This window comes from Ammospiza nelsoni, chromosome 7 (assembly GCF_027579445.1).
Source record: "Ammospiza nelsoni isolate bAmmNel1 chromosome 7, bAmmNel1.pri, whole genome shotgun sequence".
NCBI classification, from domain to species: domain Eukaryota; kingdom Metazoa; phylum Chordata; class Aves; order Passeriformes; family Passerellidae; genus Ammospiza; species Ammospiza nelsoni.
This window is the reverse complement of record NC_080639.1, coordinates 13,749,845-13,770,567: the sequence shown is the minus strand read 5'-3', so window position 1 is coordinate 13,770,567 and position 20,723 is coordinate 13,749,845. Positions and strand designations below refer to the sequence as shown.

General features: G+C 42.6%; 1 protein-coding gene across 2 annotated transcripts in view; it reads right to left on the bottom strand.

Moving 5' to 3' along the window:
- Positions 1 to 13,075, bottom strand: part of BMPR2 (bone morphogenetic protein receptor type 2) — a 104,251-nt gene extending 91,176 nt beyond the window's left edge. The window contains exon 1 of one of the 2 annotated variants that reach the window (XM_059475747.1): positions 12,045 to 13,075. In XM_059475747.1, coding sequence (XP_059331730.1) covers positions 12,045 to 12,120 — 76 coding nt within the window. In that variant the 5' untranslated portion in view covers positions 12,121 to 13,075. The remainder of the gene's footprint in view (positions 1 to 12,044) is intronic. The other variant, XM_059475746.1, reaches the window with a different exon arrangement.
- Positions 13,076 to 20,723: the final 7,648 nt, after the last annotated feature.

The window sequence follows — 20,723 nt, the reverse complement described above, 5'->3', positions numbered from 1 at the left end:
CACAGCAGTTGGCAAACTACTTTCCATCTGAACTCACTCTCTTCCTTTACATCTCTTTGTTAACTGTTCTTAACAATTATCCTCAAGCTGTTATGGTGTATCTCACTCTTTGTGCCTCCTGTACTATTAGAGGCATCTGCTATTAACTGTTTGTCCTCACATAATCAAGAAAACTTGAAAATACCTTTCCACACTTTCTTCAATATCTCCCACATTTTTCCACTCCTAACTCCTCTCCAACTAATTCTGGTAGTGTCCATGTAGAGATATGGCTACCAAATCCAGCAGAAGTATTTAACAGGGCTCACTTTGTGCCACATCACACTTACCTCTTAATTTTGCTATGCCTTAGAAATAGACACCATCCAACTTCATAAATAAAATACAATAAAAAAGGCCTTTTCCTGTAAATGCTGTTTGAAAAAGCCAAAGCTCACTCTGTTCCTCTTCAATCAAAGGGAGCTGAGTTTCTACTGGTGCTTTCTAATACTTATTGCTATAAAAATGCACTTCAAACTTTCTCCCACCTCAGCTAGATAACAAGCTTTTCCTTAAATCAAACATAATTAACTGTACAGCAATTCATTAAACCATTTCTCTCAAAAACCACCACTCCTATAAAATGAGGAGGAGCTGGCATTCTGCAGTTCTGACCACATCCCTCCAGGTGAGACCCTCAGCCCCAGGACCTGTGCTGCTGGTGATGGCACTGAGCTCTCCAGGTGCCTTTGTGCCCAGCACAGCACATTGTTCAGCTGCAAGGTCCCTTTTCAGAAGGTGATTAGCCTGCCGTGTTTGCTGCAGATGAACGATGCTCCCGTGCCTGTCTAGACTGAGACTCGCTGGAATGCAGTTACCTCTGCACCTCGCATTCCCACACCTCAGGGAAGTGAGGCAAGCTGCAGTGTTATCAATGAAGCGCTGAAACAAACTGCTTTATGTCATTGCCACAAAGGAATTTACTATCAGATCCCATCGCATACGTCACCCTCCTGTGCCATTAAATATTTCAGCTCAATGCAATAACTGTTTGTTTGTGGTACCCCTGCATTTTACACCAGTTGGCTGCAGTCACATGTTGAAAGCACATGTCGGTAACATAAAGGTAAATTCATGACATGCTTATTCTAGCCATCCTAAAAAGAATAACAAAGCCAAGGGTGGAGAAGGATGGACAAATCTAGGAAAGAATCAAGACACAAATACCTTCTTCTGTAATAACACTGGTAAACATCCAGCCAGGATGTCTAGTTTTATCTGGGGAAGCCAGGATATTGCGGTAGGCTTACTTCTCTGTATTTCCTGGCAGCCTCAATAAAATGCCTGATCTCCAGAACCTCTGTCAAGTTGAAAGATCTACCCATAAATGTGTACTAATGAATAAAGTATTCAGAACACAGGAATACTAAAAAGGCTTCTGGGATTACACCAGCATCTTGTATAATAAGAATCTGGAAACAGAATATAACTGTACTGGACTTCATTTGTACCAAAGTGATTCTGGATTTAAGCTTATAGCATGAACACAAAAACATGAAAAAAGCAACACCGAGAGGCTCAGAACTGGCATCACATCAGCACAGAAAGGGAAAAGTGACTTACTTATTAAATTTCCATTTTAAAAGAGAACATTCACATAAATGTTCATTTCCCCCTCAGCAAAGATATAAAAGACAAGTTAGCTGATACAGTAAAAAAGTTCAGTATGTAGAATTATCTTGATTTATCTTCAATTAGAAGCCTGTCTAAAGGCTGTTGATGTCTTTGGGTTTTTGTTTTGCATTATATGCATGAACATATTGCAGGAAGACTGGAAGTGCTATACAACAGTGTCATTAAATGTATGCTGAATTCTGATGACTGAAAACTATGGCTTTAACTACATTTAAAGATTTGAACTTGGCCAAAAAGATACCAATATGCACAACAAATACATTAAACCAGCACCAAAGAGAAGGCATATCTCACCTTGCTGTAATAAAGCAACCCTAAAACACAGGTACTGTACGGAAAACTCCACAGCCTTTCAGTCACTTCAATTAAGCACTAGTTTTCACTAATATGTAACAACACATTTATGGAAGATTAATCATAATCAAAAAGACAAAGACATTAAAAAGGTTGAGATTTTAAGCAAATTCTTATTTCAGTTAGTACAACTGTGGATTATTCAGGCTCTCTGTAAAAATGTTCTGTAAATTATTGTATTATATGCCACATAAAAACTTTTTTAAAATGTTCTTTAAAATGGAAGAGTTAAATGTGGAAACAAGTAAAATTTTGCTTTTCATCTGTTTCTTTACAGGTCAAACAAAAACCTGTTGCTGCCATTATCATGAGCATTGGCTACACACAGTGCAGTTCACACAGAGTTCTAGGGCACATTCTGGATTTACTGGCAATTTCAGATGCTTTCTCACTTAGCCAGTGCAAGCTCCCTTCTGAAACAGGGCATCCAGGAGTGAGAGGACAATGCACACTGCCCTGGTGCTACACACAATTCACTCTTCTTCACAATGGGTCTCCTGGTGTTTCATGAGAACCTTAATTAACTGCAGAGCTTTTTTTTTTCCCCACCTATCTTCTCCCCTCATTACTGGATCACCAAGTCTGTTCCTAGTTTTGTTTATACCACATTAAAAGCTCATTCTTTATTTTTCTTCATGCCTTATTATCTTCTCAGCTCAGGTCTTTTGTTGCTAACCCTTCTCCCACTCTTCCAAAACCAGTCAAGAAAATCAACTTGCTGGCTATGATATCACTTTGGCAATATTTGCTTCCCTCACAATATTTGCAGACCTTCACTTCGTCAAGATGAAGACTTTGTTTTGATAACTGCTTCAAAGTACATAACATCTGAATACTTGTTTCCACATTTAACTCTTCCATTCCTCAACAGAACTCAATGCAACATCCCTTTCAGTACATTCCCTCTTAAATGCCCCCTAGATTTCCTCAGTGAAGTGACTCCTGCTCATAATATTCTTACCAGTCTCATATATTATGGCACCACTTATTATTCAATTGTCCTATTGTCTTAGGATCTCACTGATTTTTTTCCCCATAACATTGCAAAATGATAAGAAAATATTCTTACATTCTCCAAGTGAAACTACAAAGTTAATATATTATTACTGTATCACTAGTGTTCCTTACTTTAAACAACCCACCTTCTCCCCATTTTTAAAATTAATTTACTCTGTGATGTCATATTTAGACTGTGTAATCCTGTACCCAAAGGCCACATCTTCAGTTTTAAGTAGCTATACAGTCTACATACAGATTAGTAAAATAATAATAGGGGGTTATTTGTTTTGCACACAAACATTCTATTTCAGTATTTCTTAAAATAAGGGAAGCTAAATTTGCTGACAGCTTCCTTAATGGTACTACTTCTCTGACAGGAAACAATAAAAGACAACAAAGTCTCTCTATTTGCCACTTTGGATATTTCTAAGTCTGTATGGAAAAAAATGAGGAAAAATACTAGATTTGAAATTCTTGGCTAAAACAATGAGAAAAAAAACTGTGACCAAATAATTGTGTTCTGCTACAACAGCATTAACTACTACATGTTAAATTTAACTAAAATTTAATTAGGTCAGATTCATCTTAGCGTAACTAAAAGAGAAATTATTTAACAGGTCCTGATAGAATCTGGATGTAATTAATAAGTGTAAAGTTTACCCATCCCACAAAATAAGCCATTTATGAAGATTTTTTGGAAGTTAAGAATGCCATGCAAACAGTAAATGTTCTAATATTAAAAGTGTTAGCAGCAGAACATATTGGTAGAATTTTGGTAACACAGTGAGTATGTAGGGATACACACAGACACACATTCATATATACATATATGTTTTACAATTTATCTTCACTGTATCTATGCCATACACATAAGAACTGAGAATCTGCATCTTTTCTATATAAAAAAGTTTACAGAGACCCAAATAATACCGCAGTGGGCACGAGGAATGATTTCTCCTACTGTTTCCACATCTTTCTTTCACTCATTTAAATTCCCTGAGTCATCCATCGCTGCCTGCAGAGCCGAGTAAGAATAGCACAGGAGTTCTTGCCCTCCCCGGCAGCCGAGGGAGCGGCGCGGCAGCAGCGGCAGCCCCGGCGCGGGGCCGAGCCCGGCTCCCGCTCCCGCTCGGCCGCACCGCCCCGGCCCGCCCGGCTGTCTCGGTGCCGGCAGCTGCAGCGTCTCGGCCAGAAATAAGGGAAAAGAACTTCAAACATGCAAACGCTAGAAACCAACACCGCGCTGGCATCCAGACGAACTTCATTGCATGGCTCCTTTTATCCTTCTCTGATTGCAACCGAAATTATTTTAATACAGAAAGCTGCTTCTTGGGCTATGTGCCTGCTCTGCGTATATATGGCAGCGCCACTGTCGAGCTAAAAGACAGCTTCTACAATTTTCCTATAACCTTAGTCTTCTTCACCTTACTATATTGGTTTTACATACCATTCATATCTCAGACAGGTAAATATGATAAAAACTTATATTTAAGAACTGTTAATAATTTTAAAACATCTAAATTTTCAGCTAAGTCCTTTCTCCACAATTAAATATAAAAAAAATCAATTTCTAGTGTTTAGATTTTAAACAAATAAAAAGAGTGACAAAAATTCACAGCACATTATCTTCTGCAAAAAATATGTCCACACCAAGATTTTTGCAGCTTGGAAGGTACAGAAACGCTAAGCCTCCCAAAGAAATCAGCTTTACTGACTTCTCTCTGCATCAGAAGGAAGGACTAATTTTGAAGCAGATTCAGCAACAATGTGACTACAACAGAACCACTACTCTAACAAAAGCAAGCATTTTTTTACAGTGGATAACTAAGCATACTGCTGTCATATCATTTATTTAATATAATCACTACTAGAGAAAATGGCTTTAATGGTATCACAACCCACTATTTTTCCTGATACAATTTTGTGAAGTCTAACAAAGGATTGTGGATTAATTTGAAGTCTTGGGAAAATCTAATTAAGGTTCTTTAACATGGATGGTCTAGGAGTCTTGTATCAAGTATCTGCTGCTTTAATTGTAGAAATAAAATGTTTTATTTTTAACAGAAACCAAACCATACTGAGGAAGTCTCATAAGGGAAAAGCAAGAGCAGTAGATCATGTTTAGTCAGTTGTTCTTGTCCCTGAACTCCATTACAGCTTCTCACACCAGGTAAAGCTGACCTTTGTGACTTATGCAGAGGGAAGTGCACTTGATGCCAGGAATGACGAGCTTGAGATGACACTGCCAACGCCCAACACTCTGATATTAATTAGGTGCTGCATTCTCCAGTGTATAAACTAAGGAGCCAATTAACGTACGTGACCTACGATCATACTTACAGCCATCTCATCACCACAAAAAAACCCAAAAATCCTCTTACCCATCTTTTCTTACACCCATCCTGCTTACAACTCAAAACAGTCAAAGGATATATAGTAAAAGCAGCAGCATAAATGTCAGCTTTTGGCTGGACATAATAGTAAGAGCTTCTGTACTGACCTGCTAGTGGCAGTGGGCAAGGTAATGCAAGGTTCCCTGCACCACTGCCAGTGTCACTGTCTGCCACTTACTCCAGAAGGTGACAGTTCATACCTTGCCATTACTCCTGCTTAAACAAACAATAAACTCCTTTTCACGAACTTCACAGATTGAAGCAAGTATAAATATATGCATTACAAAAACATTCAAAGGGACCACTGGAAAAGCCTGAGTTACAGCACTGTTGAAAAGAAGATCATAAGGAAGTTTGATGTGTGGGGTATCTGAACTACAGAATACACACAGGACAATCAGCTAAATGTAGTTTTGAAGTGTGAAAAACAATGCATACCATTTAAGTTACTCATACACACTGTGAAGTTCATAAATGGATGATAAGCATTCAGTAAAATGATTTGGGCATTGTTTTGCAAGTTCAGTCAAAAAATTGGCTACTACATTGTCTCAGAAGCACCAGTTGTTCCACAAGCAGCAAACTAATTGCCTAGAAATGTGACTCTTCTCCCACACTTCTTAGCCAACTCCCACATCTCCCACAGAGGGATCCCTCATTCTCCCCCAGATCTCCTACAGCATGCCAAGTAAACAGGAAAAAAAAATATTCTGTGCATAGTCCAGAGCAGTGTATGCATCAACACTTACATCCTGGGCTGAGTTATGCTCTTTTCCCTTGAAAAACCTCTACCTTGGAACTTTGTCCTCTATTCCTCTATTCAGTTCCTAATTTTTCATGAAAATGGTAGCAAATTAATCTCTTGAGACTTTTCTCATCTTTCACATATGGTTGAAATTGGCTAGCAGATTACGGAGTTAGAGGTGGAGACAGAAGGGTTCACACATGTCAGTCTTCTGGGTCCATAATACATATTTTTCCTTCCTTTTCTCACAGAATAAACCAAAGAGAGAATACAGAGTACTGAGAGATACAAAAGGTAGACACATTTACAGTTCAAAACAGAACACACGATTCGAAGCAAACTCAGTAAGGCAACTGACAAAACTGACACATCCCAGTGACTTGAAACAAAATGCCACCACCACCCAAAAGCTTGTGGTTTTGAAACTTACAAAACTGAGGGAAAAAGAGAAGGGTAAAGGCATCATCTGAATGACTGTGTGTCTCATTCATTCTCACAAGAAAGAACAGAGATCTCCCAAACTGCTACCTATAACCATGCTTTGTCTGCCTTCCCAGTGCAGAAGGTTCATTCCACTCATTCTCCAAGCAAGTCTGACAAATGTTCAGACACTATCTCTGTCTGGCTGTCTCATACGCCTTGGTTCTCATCCCACAGCAAACCAGACCCAATCCTTCATCCTTTCAAACCTCTCCTGTCCCAGCCTTTCTTCCTGCTCACCACACCCCCTGACTGACCTCTCCTATCAGATTCTCAGCTGCTCAGCCCAGCTCACAGATCTGCTATTAACACATTAACAGACGTCTCCAGTCACGAAGGCACCATCAGGAATCAAAATTCTGGGAAGGCCACAGTTCTCAAAATTTTTAAAAACTGAAAAATTGCATTTTAAAACACTGATGATCAAAAGCTTAAAGACAGGAACTTATCTAAACTGGTATTCCCTGGCAATTGCCTGTGTATGTATACCACATTACATTTTCAGGTGGATTGCCACATATTAATTATGGCATATCTTAAACAATCTTGCATTATAAAAGAGGCAAAAAAAAAAAATCTACTACTGTTGCATTATGAAAAACATGATAATTAAGCACTGTAACAGGCCAGACTACCTAGACAGGCTGTGAAATCCCTCTTCACTGGAGATTTTAGAGATGTTAGACAGACATCATTATCTGTACTTACACAACCAGGCCATGGAGGAAACAGAGAAACAATTCCAGCCTTATGCCTCTGTAAACTTATGCTTCAGAAAAAAAAATAAGAGGGGAAAAAAACCCCAAAAACAATACACCACCAAAAATCACAAACAGGTAAAAAACAACCAACCAAAAAAAACCCCACCAAAACCCCAAAACAAAACACCATAAAATCCACACTGTAGAAAATCAGTTTGCATACTGAAATGTTAGTCTTTTGGGGAACAATTCCTGTATTTCACTTATTCTTAAATTCAAAATCAAGCAGTGAGTAGATCCACTATGTCTACAATCTCAATAAAATTAATAATTACTGCCTGCAAGCTATGCACAGATTCCAGTCCTACCCAACCTAAATCATCACCCAGCCTGTTTTATTCAGGGCATAAACATTTTGTTCCAAATGAAACTTTACACTCAGCTCACAGCCCTGGCTATAAAGTTATATTCTGCCCAGAAAATTACAGCACATATTCATAGCACAGCCAGACTGAGTCCAAACACAATGCAGCTCCAGGACCAGGCACTCTGTTGTTAGGAATAAAACATTGCTGAAGAACCCAATACAAATTTCTTGTCTCTTCAGTGAGAAAGGCAGAGGAAAATGGTATTTACCAAGGAAACAATGCCACTGACTATACAAACTACTGATAAATACCTAATGAAATATAAAAATGGGAGCAACAATGCAGAACTCAACAAATATTTTTTTACAGAAATTTGTAGTAAGTGCTAGGGAGATGTCATCAAAATAACCACTTCAACAAACTTCACTGTAAGAAAATTTTAAGAAATACAGTTATGCTTCCCTCTCTGTCCAGGGTGAAGTGAGGTTGGCCTGCCTTCATCAGAGAAGGATAGGCAAACAATTGAGCCAACTTTTTATACATGGTTCCTTTGAGGGTAAAACCATTCACACTGGAGCAAGATATCTGTGTAATGTCTCAGGGCTTGAAATTTGAGTTCCTTGGCCACCAGATGAGCACAGCTTCCATCTCCTCACAGGCTGTGCCAGCAGTGCACAGTGCAGTATCCCAGTACTGAAGTGTGCTTGGGAACTGGAAGCGCCTGAGTCAAAATATCACAGAGGCTCACACAGGCTGATTTACCTAAAGGAAAAAGGCTCTTCCCAGCAGGGTGAACAGCTTGCACAGCTACACAATTTCTTTACACAAGCCCACAGCCATGAAGGCCCAGCCCGGAGTCCAGGCTGCACTTGTGCTGAGGTTATCCTCCAGGCACCAGTGTGCACCTCAAGCCAACAGCCTGGCTTCCATTTCCCAGGCTCAGATTTCTGAGATGACTCCCAACACAAACAGAAAAATAAGCAGAATTTTTAGGTTACATTTGAAAAAACATAAACAATGGGTGTAGCTCTTGTAAATAAGGAGAAATCAGGGTGCAGATAAGTTTAAAAAAACCCCACTGTTTAATATGCAAGATACACAGGGTCAGTTACTAATTTGAAACACCTAATTAGAAGAAATAAGTTGAATATCCAAAGGAGATTATTCCTCATTTCACCCAATTCACATTTCAGACAAATTATGTTGAGACACTAAAGTAACTTAAACGAGCACAGCAGAATTAAAGATACTTCAGTTCACTCATTTTAATTAATAATTAAATTTTCATTTAAAAAAAATCAATCTCTATCCAATTCCTTCCCTGCTTTAATTTTTGAAGCCCTGTTGAACTGCACGGATATAGAACTATGAAAATACTCCCAAAGATAAAAGGATATTCTGTTTGCTTTAATTTTCACCTTATACTTTCTGCAAATAATTTACACATTAGACAATGGAATGCTGTCTACCCTGGACATGTATGCAGAAGGAAAAGTGGTTCAGTATTGCATATCACAGAACGTAAGCAAGTGAAATGAAGAAAGATTGTATCTTTAATATCTGGTCCATACAAACACCCAAACAAAATTCTTTTGCAATACTGGGGAACAGCTCAAAGGTTCACCAACCACCTCTTCAGCCATAAACCCTCATGATGAACACACCAGAATCCTCTACAATATAAAGACATGTTTTTATATGTCTCCCAGTTCTAAACAAAAGATTTAGAAATAACTATTTAAAAGAATTTGAAAAATAAAGAACAAAATGTTGCAAACCATTTTTGTCCAATACTGCTTTTTAAACCTCTACCCAAGACTGCTGTCAGTAAAATGTCCTCACTAAAGCATTTCTCTTTACAAAGACTAATACATTATTTAAACGCAGACTTATCAGATAACTGTTAAGATCTGTATTTTAAAGAGGAAACCAGTAATATTTTCCTTCTAAGAATCAGCAAATATTTCTAGAGCTAGTTTTTTATTATATCTTCAATTAGAAAGGGGAAGGAAGAACCACCTTCTTGTTTCATTCATATTTCAGATTATGAGTGGAACTATCATCTACAACTTCACGGTAAGATTTTTTGTGTCATCTTCTTTATTCATTGTTTTATCTTCCCATTCCTGTCCATACTAACCCCAGGTCTTTGTGGAGCTCTCCCCAGAGAGGTCCAGATATTCTCCTCCAGACAGAAACTTAAAAACCTGTTATCAAAATACTTTTCCTCTGATGTCATGATTTTGCATTTATAGGCACTCAATTCTATACACTGCTGAGATATAGTATCTGTTCACTAATCAGAAGAAAGAATTAATAGGGGTTTCAAAGCTACAAAGGCAGCATTTTCACTCTGATGGGAGCATACAGTTCATACTTTGGGGGAGGGGAAGAGAAGAAAGAGTGTTGGCTCTTTCATGAACATAAAAGGGCAGAATTACACATTAGTGTAGCTTCCCCATGTATAGACATTTTTTTCTGAAATGCAGTGTAAACTTAAAATCAGCCATTAGCTTCCTTAACTAAAGCTCAAATCATCCATGTAATTACTTTTACAGAGGATTATGACCAAGTTTTTTTTTAAATGTGAATTGTTAAAATTTCACAATTAAGAAATAAATCACAATGGGAAAATAGGTTCCTATTCACAAACCAACCGACCAAGCTGGCACCGTTAACACCCTTTTAACAAGGCAGAACTGAAATACTGGGAATGCTGCTGCCAGGTCAGAACTGAAGTGAATTGGGTAAACCGTGCAAATGGGCTCTTACAGCACCTGCCCAGCCCTTGGCCTGCTACAAATCTGTGCTTGCTCCTTCAGTAACCCTTCTTCATCAGGGCACAGAAAGGACCAACTCACCGGAGTTTTCACAAAGGCAAAAAATAAAAGCCTACACTTTATAAAAAAATTAATTTGAAAAAAAAAGTTGAGATGCTGATGCTGAGCATTCTTGATTCATATGTGCTTTAATACCAAGATTTTTGACCTTCAGAAGTCCCTTCTCCCAGGAAAAAAAAAAAAAAGAGGGGAATAAACCAAAAACACTCCTCAGAAACGACCACAGAGAGACGCTGCAGACATCCATCTAAAATAATGGCAGTCAAAGGTCAGGATGATATAGGGAACATCGAGCTTTTCATTTATGAATCTTTCTGAAAGAGACCTCTTAGTAAGCAGAAGCAAGAAAATCAGGGACTATCCAGTCAGAGAAAACTGCCTAAACGTGTGTCATTTACAGGATTTTCCTAATAATGGCAACAAGTATCTTCAACTTTGACAAATTAATTTTAAGACCTCACTGAAATATAACATGGAAACCACCATGCTTGTTGGGTCATCTAAGCAACATTCAGCAATTTTCCTCTGAAGATTCGCTTATGAACTATATCCAGAAGATTACAAAATATCAGGAAGAAAAGCAAGCACTGCAGATTGGATCCCGATCAGTAAAACGACAGAAAAGTCGTAGGAGTCTTCCAAAAGTGCTGGAAAAAGCATACTGCAAGAACAATTGGTATTCCTGCCTAACAAAGCTGGGTTACACTCGAGGGCTCCAACACGTTAATCTGTCACCGTGACAGAAAAGCAAAGGATGCCAGACCAACATACATCTCTTTTCCAACACCCTGCATATCTAACACTGAGCTTCCGAAGACAATTAAAAATAGGGCTATAGTATCCAAATATACGAGTAAGGATGCTCTTAGCATTTCTGCTTCCAACTTCGTCATAAAAAAGAGTACCCTTCAAGACCTTTCAGCATTCCTTAATACCGTTTTTTGTGTTCTATAATCACAAGTGACAAAAAGAAATAGCTCCATATTTGCTTCAGACTCTCCAGAGGAAAAAAAAATACACATTACAGTAATTCTGTTACAAAACTACAGCACATGTGTAAGGCCCCGAGAAGCACCGATGCTGATAAAATTAAAAATGGCTGTGCCCTAAGATCCCACAGCGAAACAGGCACAGCTCTGCTGACGATTAAAATATATATTAAAAATTCCTGCATTACCTTACAAAGGGCGAGGTATGCAAAACAAAAAGATTATATATATTTCCAAAACTGAAGTAAGTTATTAGACAAGAGATGCAGATCTAAGCAAAGCATTCTTACTGAGTGCAGGTCGAGCTCATTTACACAATAAAGCAGATTTTATTCCCCGAGACACTTAACGTATCACGATTTCAAAACTTTTATCAGGCTTCGCCGCTGAAATAGATGCCCAGCACTTTGTAAGGAGGCACCGATGTGCCCAAATACCAGCGGACCCCACCCCCTTCCCGCTGCCAAAATGGCCAGTTCGTTCCACCCAGTGGCTACTCACCAGCCGCAGTGCCGAGCAGCAGGGTGGCACTGGAGAGCAGGAGCACCAGCTCAAGGTGCTGCAGTGAGGCAGGCATACCTGGGCAAGCCACGGTTCGAGCCGCCAGCAGAAAAAAATAGGGGGTTTAAAAAAAAAAAAAAAAGAAGCCAAACCCCGAAGAGAGGAAATTCCTCTTGCTTTCGCACAGCCTTCCTGCCTTCCTTAACTCTCTCGGTTTACAATCCCGTCTGGAAGGGCAAATGGCAGATGAGAGGAGCCGTGTTCGCTCTTACTCCATTACAGCCGCCTGCCTTCATGCCTCGGGAGCCGGCAGCGCTCAGCGGACACGGGGGAAGCGCCTGGCTCTGCCTCCCAGCCCCCCGGCATCTCCCCCGTCGGGGAGGACGGCGGCACGCTCCCGACCCCGCTGGGAACCGGGCTATTTCCCACGCAGCTTCACGACATCGAAGAAAGCGCCCGGTTGGGAAGGGAACATATCCAGACGCGCCCACAGCGGTGTCAGTCAGCGCGGGCCCTGCGGGCTGGCCGGGGCACGGCGAGCGAGCTAGGCGCTCACGGCGGCGGCGCGTCCCATCCCGGCAAAGGTCTCTGTCCTCCGGCCGCCCCTCCTCGCTGCCTCACGCTCCGGGGAAGGCGGCGGCGAGGGCCCCTGTTCTCACGGCGAGTGCTGCGGCTGCATCCCGGCCCATCTGCCTCCCGCGCCGGGCGGGCTCCTCCGCGCTGCCCCGGCCCCCGCCGCAGCACCGACGCCACCCCCGGCCACCCCGACAAAGGTGGGGCCCGGGGCGGCGAAGCCCCTCCTCGGCGGCTCCAGCTGCGAGCGCACCCGGCTGCTCTCCGCGGGCGAAGGCCCTTCCCGTCCTCCGCCTCCCGCCCCGAGTTTCCACAGCGCCGGGCAGCCTAGCCCGGCCTCCTCACGCCGGTCTCCGCTCAGCTCCTCCGCGCTGCCAGCGCCTTCCTCCCCCCGCGCCGGGCTCGCCGGCGAGGGGCCGTTCCGCCTCCTTCCCCTGCCCGCCGCCGGCTGCGGGCGGGAGCCGAGCGAGGGCCGAAGCTCCGCCGCCCGCGCCCCCTCTCGCCCGCCCGCCCCAACAGCACGGGCGGCTCCAGACACAAAGGGGAGTCGCTGCAGCCGCCGGCCCGGGCGCCCGTCCCGCCGCGCCGCCCCCGCCGCCCGGCTCCGCCCCGCACCATAGAGGTGGCTCCAGGTAGGCAGAGCGGGGCCGCCGGGCGGAGCTCCGCCGGCTGAGGGAGGGGGCGCGGGGCCGAGGGCGCCGCCACGGGCGGGAGCTGCGAGGGGCGGCTCCGAGAGAACGGGAAGGCCCCGCTAGACCTTCCTGGGAAGGCCGCGAACGGCCCCCCCCACCCCATGGAGGCTGCCTGTGAGAGAGGCTGTCAGCAGGGACGCGTGAGCTCAGGATTCACAAAAAACGCTGTAACAACAAGAAAAAAATGTTTAGCAGTCTCCGAGATTGCGTCATGTTTGAGCTCGGGGGCCTGCCTGTCACACACCCGGAGCTTCTGCCTCGTCCTCGGGTTCAAGCCCCCGTTATCTCTGTCCCTGTGAGCTCCCCAGGAGCGCTGGCCACAGCACCTACTGCTCTCCTGCGGTGAGCCCAGACAAGTCATGGAAACACAGATCCCTTAGGTTGGAACAGACCTCTGAGATCGTCGAATCCAGCCTGTGACCGATCACCACCCTGTCAGCCAAGTGCCACATCCAGCCTTTCCTTAAACACCTCCAGGGATGGTGAGTCCACCACCTCCCTGGGCAGTCCATCGCCCTTTCTCTGAAGAATTTCTTCCTAATGTCCAATCTGAAATCCACTCAGCTTCAGCCACGTGACTCTGTCAAGCAAAACCATTATCTACCTCTTAAATTAAAGATATTTTATGATTTCAAAATAAAGTGAGCTCACTCAGCTGTTTGTATACTTTAACCTTTGCTGTATTGCACAGGACCAAAGAGCTGATGGGAGGGCTGCAACTGGAATGCAGTGTTTGATGTTCTGGCCTAGCAAGGCTCTTTCAAACAAGTTTTACTGGCTGTTGCATAGAAAAAAGGTTCTTAAGAACACCCTGCACACTGAAGGCACCTTCAAATCTGGGCATCACCAAAGGTTTGATTATGGGAAATGCTTCCCTGTGCCAAAATTCCTATTCCAGTTTCAAGGGTGAACTACAAGTTCAGAAATCCAATTCCACACCTCAAAATACTGAATGATACTACATAAAATGGTGTTGTTGCAAGCCAGAGTTACAATTTTAGTGATAATAAAAGTTTTCTGCACAATTCCATTCCTCTTCACAAGCCATAATGAATGAAATAGATGTAATCTGATACTTTGATCATCAAGAGAATTATTAAATAAATTGTACTAGGATATTCTTCATTGTGATGCTTTGGCCAGGGTCATAGTTTGACATTCCTAGGGTCAAGGTGAATTTACACTGATAGTTATAAAGTTGCCTACAATATTTTTACTTCTAATCTATGCAGATCCAACATGGATATGGGTAAGACAATAAAATATAGAATCACAGATTGTAATTTGTATTGCCACTTTCCAGAACTGCAACCACACGTTAACCACAGTATCCTTCCTGTTATTTGTGAAATATGAATGTCAAGAAATAGCCTTTAGAAGTAACACCAACACCAACTCTCCCCCCTCAACAGCTAGAACAATTTTACCTCCAAGAGAGGAAAAAACCCCAACACTGAATATTTTTCTGCAGCACCAAAATCCAATGTTCTTTTGTGGTTCCACAGACACCAAACTATGCCACACACCTTCTGCCGAGCTGCAGCTACCAATAAAAGAAGCAAGATCTACTTTGCTCAGAGAAAACAAGAGGCTTGCCATGTGGGTTGCACAGCACTGCCACTGTTTAGATGGTAAAAGAAAATTACTGTAATTGTTTATGACGTGTATGAAAACCTGCTCAGCCTGAAGTAAATGACAGAGGTCTCACTTGTTTCAATAATTCTAGTTTTGGCTCATTAATTAATACTAGGAGTTCTTCTCCACAAGAAATTGTACAAAAACATATTCTGCCTTAAAGTACTTTTCTTTTTTTCTCTCCACAAAACGGATTTGTATTTTGTTCTGTTTTCCTAAAACGAAGTAAAAAGACATGTCATTGTAAATACAATTATTTCCTTTTAGTTTCACAAAAAGGAAATAATTGTATTAAAAATGACATGTCATTTCCTTCATCCAAACCCGATCAAGAAAACACCCTACTGAAGGGCAGGGGGCTGTGCATCTGCTTTGCTGGAGTTTCTATCAGGCCCTTGGATTAATCTCATACACTTGCAATCACAGCAGTTTGCAAGAATTTCCCCTGCTTCCCCAAGCTCTGCTGAGTGCTGCAGATGTTCTCTGCAAGGGCCGGGTCCCCCCAGCCCTGGTCACAGCCCGGTGCCAGGCGGCAGAGCAGGAGCTGTGGCACCCCGGTGTCCCTGGAGCAGGAGCTGTGGCACCCCGGTGTCCCTGGAGCAGGAGCTGTGGCACCCCGGTGTCCCCAGGGCTGGCAGGGCCCAGGAGGGGCTGGCCCCCTCACAGATGTAGAAAGCAGTCGCTGCTGTCTAAGCACAGAGGCAGCTTCCTTTTCCCACGGTGCTGGGAGGAAACCAGAGATCCAAACTGTCACAGTCAGGTTCGCTCATTGTTATGTGCTTGGACAAGAACATATTTATAATTCTTCCTGTGATATTGTTTTATCTGCAAGCTAGGATTTCGCTCTCCTAATGTTCAGCAACACCAAGTAAAACCTACAGAAAAGTAGTCAAAATAATGAAAAATTGCAGAGCTGCAGGACAGTAAATCTGGCGTGCAGGTTCAGGTAAAGATGGGGAGACAAGAGAAAACACATTAAATTTACCAAGATTTAAAATATTCTGACCGAAGAACTGTATTTCCACCAGGAAGAACTCTGACCAATGAAACGACACTACTGAACTTAGTGGAGATAAGACTGTTAAAAACTCTGAGGAAGAAAGGCCTTAGGAAGCAGATGGTCTTTTGCAGCTGTGTTCACTGTTCTCCCAGCCAGGCCGAGGCAAGGCTGCCCCAGCAGCACGGTCATGGGGCAAGGACGAGGAGGACAGTGGCACAGGAGCCAGGGTCTGTGGCTGGGAGCTCTCCAGGATGAGGATCAGATACAGCAGGGGATGTGTATCTTGCCCTTGGGTAGGGAGCTCTGAACAGCACAGGCACAAACAGCACGTGGGGGTTACCCTTTGCTTCAGTGAGACACAGGGAGGAGAAATGCAGCTGATAGGAGGCTCAGGAGTGTCCGCTCTGGCTCAGACTGATGCAGACACAAACATGTTGATATCACTGCACGTAAGAGAAATTAAACGCGTCCTTGTTAGCAGCATCTCCTTTAAACAACACACTTCTTTATTTTTAATTAACTGGAATAAGGGAAACTATTTTCATGCTACCAAGAGACTATTCCAATCAGTGGAAAATAAGATGAACAAAGAATGAAGAAAACTCAAATGAACTATGAAACAATAGCTTGAGTTTCATTTCTTTTCAGAAAATCCAATGTTCAGGCACTTTAAAAAGATTTCTCAGGGTAGGTTCGCTGTTATCCAAGAGTTTTTCAGCGCTGATGCAATATAACTGTTATCATTGTTAGGACTCAGGGGACTGTTCTTTTTGACAGGGTCTTTCATGAAGTCAACAAATCAGTTTAAAACAAGCCATAAATTATATTTGGCTGCCTGTCAGCTTGGCTGGGGTGTTCTCCCAGTGCTGCTGTAAGCGTTGGGGAAAGGATATAACAGCACGCCCAGATATTTTGCTTTTGGGAGATATTTTGTTCCTAATTTAAAAAGAAAGCACCTCCCTAGCATTGACTCTGATGCATAAACATATGTTAGAACAGCCATCAAGATTTTTACAGACTTCCCTACAAATAAATACACCCGTTCTGGATCCTAAGTGATGGCTTAATAAATAATGGACTCGGTACAGATCTCCCCAACAAGTGCCTGCCACTCATTGCTAAACTAGGGAACTGTCAGCAAGATCATCACCCCACTCTTGCTCCTGTATGTGGAGACAGAGGTGGGTCCTGATAGATGGGATCCAAGCCTCCTATAGCTCTCTAGATATTATTAACATCCTGATTTGCAGCCAGAACTCACAGAAAAGACAATAGTGTCTACTTACAGTCTGCTGAGTTAGCAACTACAGCTTTAGCCAGTGCAGCTAAACAAGAAATCACACACAGACATCATTACCTTTGGAAGTGTCCAGTTCCTTGTTTTATATAGATTTTCCCATCAGTGTCCAATCCTGGCTGCTGCACAGTGGCATTAACACACCCCACAAGTCCCCTTGGAGTCAGGGCAGGGAAGGTGGCTGTGGGAGGACCACACTTACAGTGAAACAGACACATATGCGTAAGGAAAAACAATGGAACCTCTGGAGACTTCAGAAGCAGTCTGAACACAGAAGTACCTACCTCAGTCATGGACATGTTTCCTTGGGATTAGGGAAAGGCACCCTCTCCCTTCAGAGCCTTTTTACAGACTACCAGCAGCACTTTCATCTTGTCTGAATTATTGTTGGGTTTTGCTCCTTTTCCGGGGCTTGGTATTACAGGATATTGGGAAAACAGATTCTACAAAGGAGGGACAGAGGGACACCAAGCCTTGACTGAAATCCCAGAGAAGTCCTTTATGGGGTAAAGTCTGTTTCTTTCTGTTCTTTCTGACAGGATGGAAAAGCCCTATCCACAATGGTCAGCCTGTCCTGCCAAGATGTGAGAGTGGCAAAAGCTCCTGTGGCGTTACATACCAGACCAGGCTCTCGTGCACCCAATTCTACCAAAAGCCTTAAGGAAATGGTAAATCAAATTCCCTGCCTCAGAGGGAATTAATTTCCCCTTTAGTCTAGTTAAATAATCTGTGCCAGACATTACTTTTGGCCTTTAGACTCATAAAAATCTGTCTGAGGGCTGTTATGACTTCATTTTTCTTTGTCTCTGAGACAAAGAAAAGAGCACCTACTGTTGAGCTTTTGAAAAAACCCCAAAACATTTATGAGTATGAGCTAGTAAGTGCTTTCAGACTTGAGTTTTTGTAGCTCTACCAGGCTGTTGTGAAATCTACTACAAGGTGAACCACACTGTGCAATGAAGTCATGACAGTCTTTGACATCAACATCCTAAATCAGAAGAGAAGTTTTGTGGCAGCTTTGTTAACCTTTTGATAACAGACTCTTAATAAATTGAACACAAAAATTAATTGCACCACTCTTGTGGCAATCCCCAGAAAGATCTATTTTGATGTTTTGCTTCTTTTTTTGTGGTGGTCTCACATGCCCTGATTTTGGTGTAGCAAGTGGTTTCCTATGGGGAGCCCATAATTGCATGATCAAAGGATCATGTGTGAGGATCAAGACTGGAAACATAAGCAGGTGGGTGTGGGACAGGGAGGCCTTCAGCATACAAGGAGAAGGAGGAGGAAGATGCACACTGTGGGATAAACAAAGGGAGTGTTTTGTTTCTAAAAGGATTAGCAGTGAAATAGTTAATCAGCATTTTTGCATTTCATAATACATTATATTTCCCTGTGATAATGAACTACCAGCAGTGTCGGTAGCAGCTGCTGCCTTGTTTTAGAGATAACACTGCTTAGTCTGTGGAAATCTTATCTCCAGTTTGGGGGTGGAGGTGAGAGAAACTTTCATGTTAGTTCTGAGAAGCACCTCCCACTTTGAATTAAGTCTGAAATCATCTGTTAAAGGCCTTTTACAGCTTGTCTGATTCTCTTGGCTTGTTCATCACAATATGAAATGGGAAATTTGCTGCAGGGTTTTTATCAGTTCAAAACATCACTTATTCATTAAATCCAACAATGGACGTAGTCAGAAATAGAAACGTAATGAGCTGTGTCAGAATCATCTTCTGGTCTGCAGCAATGGGTATGTCATCACCACAGACCTGCAGGGTTTCATTCCTGAGAGCTACCTGAGCCTTCTCACACTCACGACAGGCAGCTGGGAATGGAGCTCGGGGAATCTCCAACACTCTTCTCCTGCTACTGTTACCTTCCTTTGCCTTCTGCTTCTGGGTTGTTGGGACTTTTTTCTTTTCAGTTGTTAGTTTTTTAATTACTCACTACACAAGACAGTTAGCAGTGCAAGTCAGGTTGGTTTCCAAAAGCCACCTTTTCCTTTTTGGTCTTTAATTTCTTGCAGACAATTTGCAAATTTTAGGTTGCAAACAACTTAAAAATATTTCTCCAATCAGCTCAATACTATCAGGAAGCTAATAAAATGTCCTCAGAGAACAAAATGAAAGCCTGTGATAGACTTGCACTCAGTTTTCCATGGTAGGGGTCCAGAGGAAGCAGCCTCTGTTTGTGCTCATTGCTGGTCACCCTTGAACTTCACATCAGCTTGACAAGTGCCAGGCATTGAACTAAAGGACAGAAGTGGTGTCTTCAGCATGCATTTGTTCCTTGTTATTTTAAATGACAGTGTGGAGGGAACCCTTTTTGCTCAGACTTTTTAGAACTGCTGTCCTTTGCAATGAGAAAAGAGGCATCAACTATGAGCCCAACAGCAGAACTTCTTCAGGTTTTGTCTTCTCTTGCAAATGTGAAAAGGAGTAAAAACAGAGTTGAATTGAAGCCCCTTTTAACTCAGATTTTGTTGCCACTGCAAGCACAATGTCAGAGGGCTGACCACTCTCAGATCCACAGCTTCCAGAGAAAGGTGCTGCGGAGTGTGCCTGCCTTGCATTCCTCCCCTGCATGCAGCCAGCACTGGGAACATCACCTGGAGCAAGATAAAAAAAAAATTATTACCTTTTACTAAACCAAACAGGAGATTTCTATCCCTTCTGCTTCTGCCTGTAACATGACATCTGTTGCCTGACAATTTTGAGACATTTTTATCTGAGAAGATTGTTCCTTCAGATCAAGAAATGAGTCAGTACCTCTGCACACCCTGCTTGCTTCTCAGGGATTGATTTGGAAACATGAACCCAACTAACTGCTTCCCCAAAGCATCCCTCAGGAGCCCTCTCCTTGAAGTGATACAGGCCAGGACACCAACTCCAGCCACCAGCATCAGTCCTGCTTCCTGGGTCCTTCAGCTAACATTGAGGGCACAGTTGCTTCCTACCCCTCTGAGTTGAGTAAAATCAATGTCTGAGCAGGGTTTCCCCTCTCTAGCATTTTTGTCAGTTTCACTTTTGTATTTATTTACTTTCAACCATCCCCTCAACTTTGGAGAAGTTGCATTTAGCAAAAGGAAAAACTACCAGCCCTATAGCTCAGCTCTCATAAGTGCTGAAGCTTTCACATTCCCAGCAACAGAAGGGTGGAAGGGGTGTGAAATGAGGGCAAAGAGAAGCATGGACCCTGAACTAAATGTTGAACAGAAAGAGGGAGGAAGCTGTAGGCAGGAGAGAGAGGATCTGAAGAGTGAAAGGAGGAGAGAAAATGTTACAGGAGAGGGTTTATGTTTGAATATGGATTTAAATGAAAATGCATTTTGATTTAACAGAAAGGAAGGTACTAAACTCAGATCTCTGTTATGAGCCACTGACAGACAGGGATGCTGGCTTGGAAGTTTCACAGTGCCCATCTGCAGGAGTAGGTCCCTGGACAGGCTGGCAGATAGTCCTCGACTCAGAAGGAAACAGCAAGTC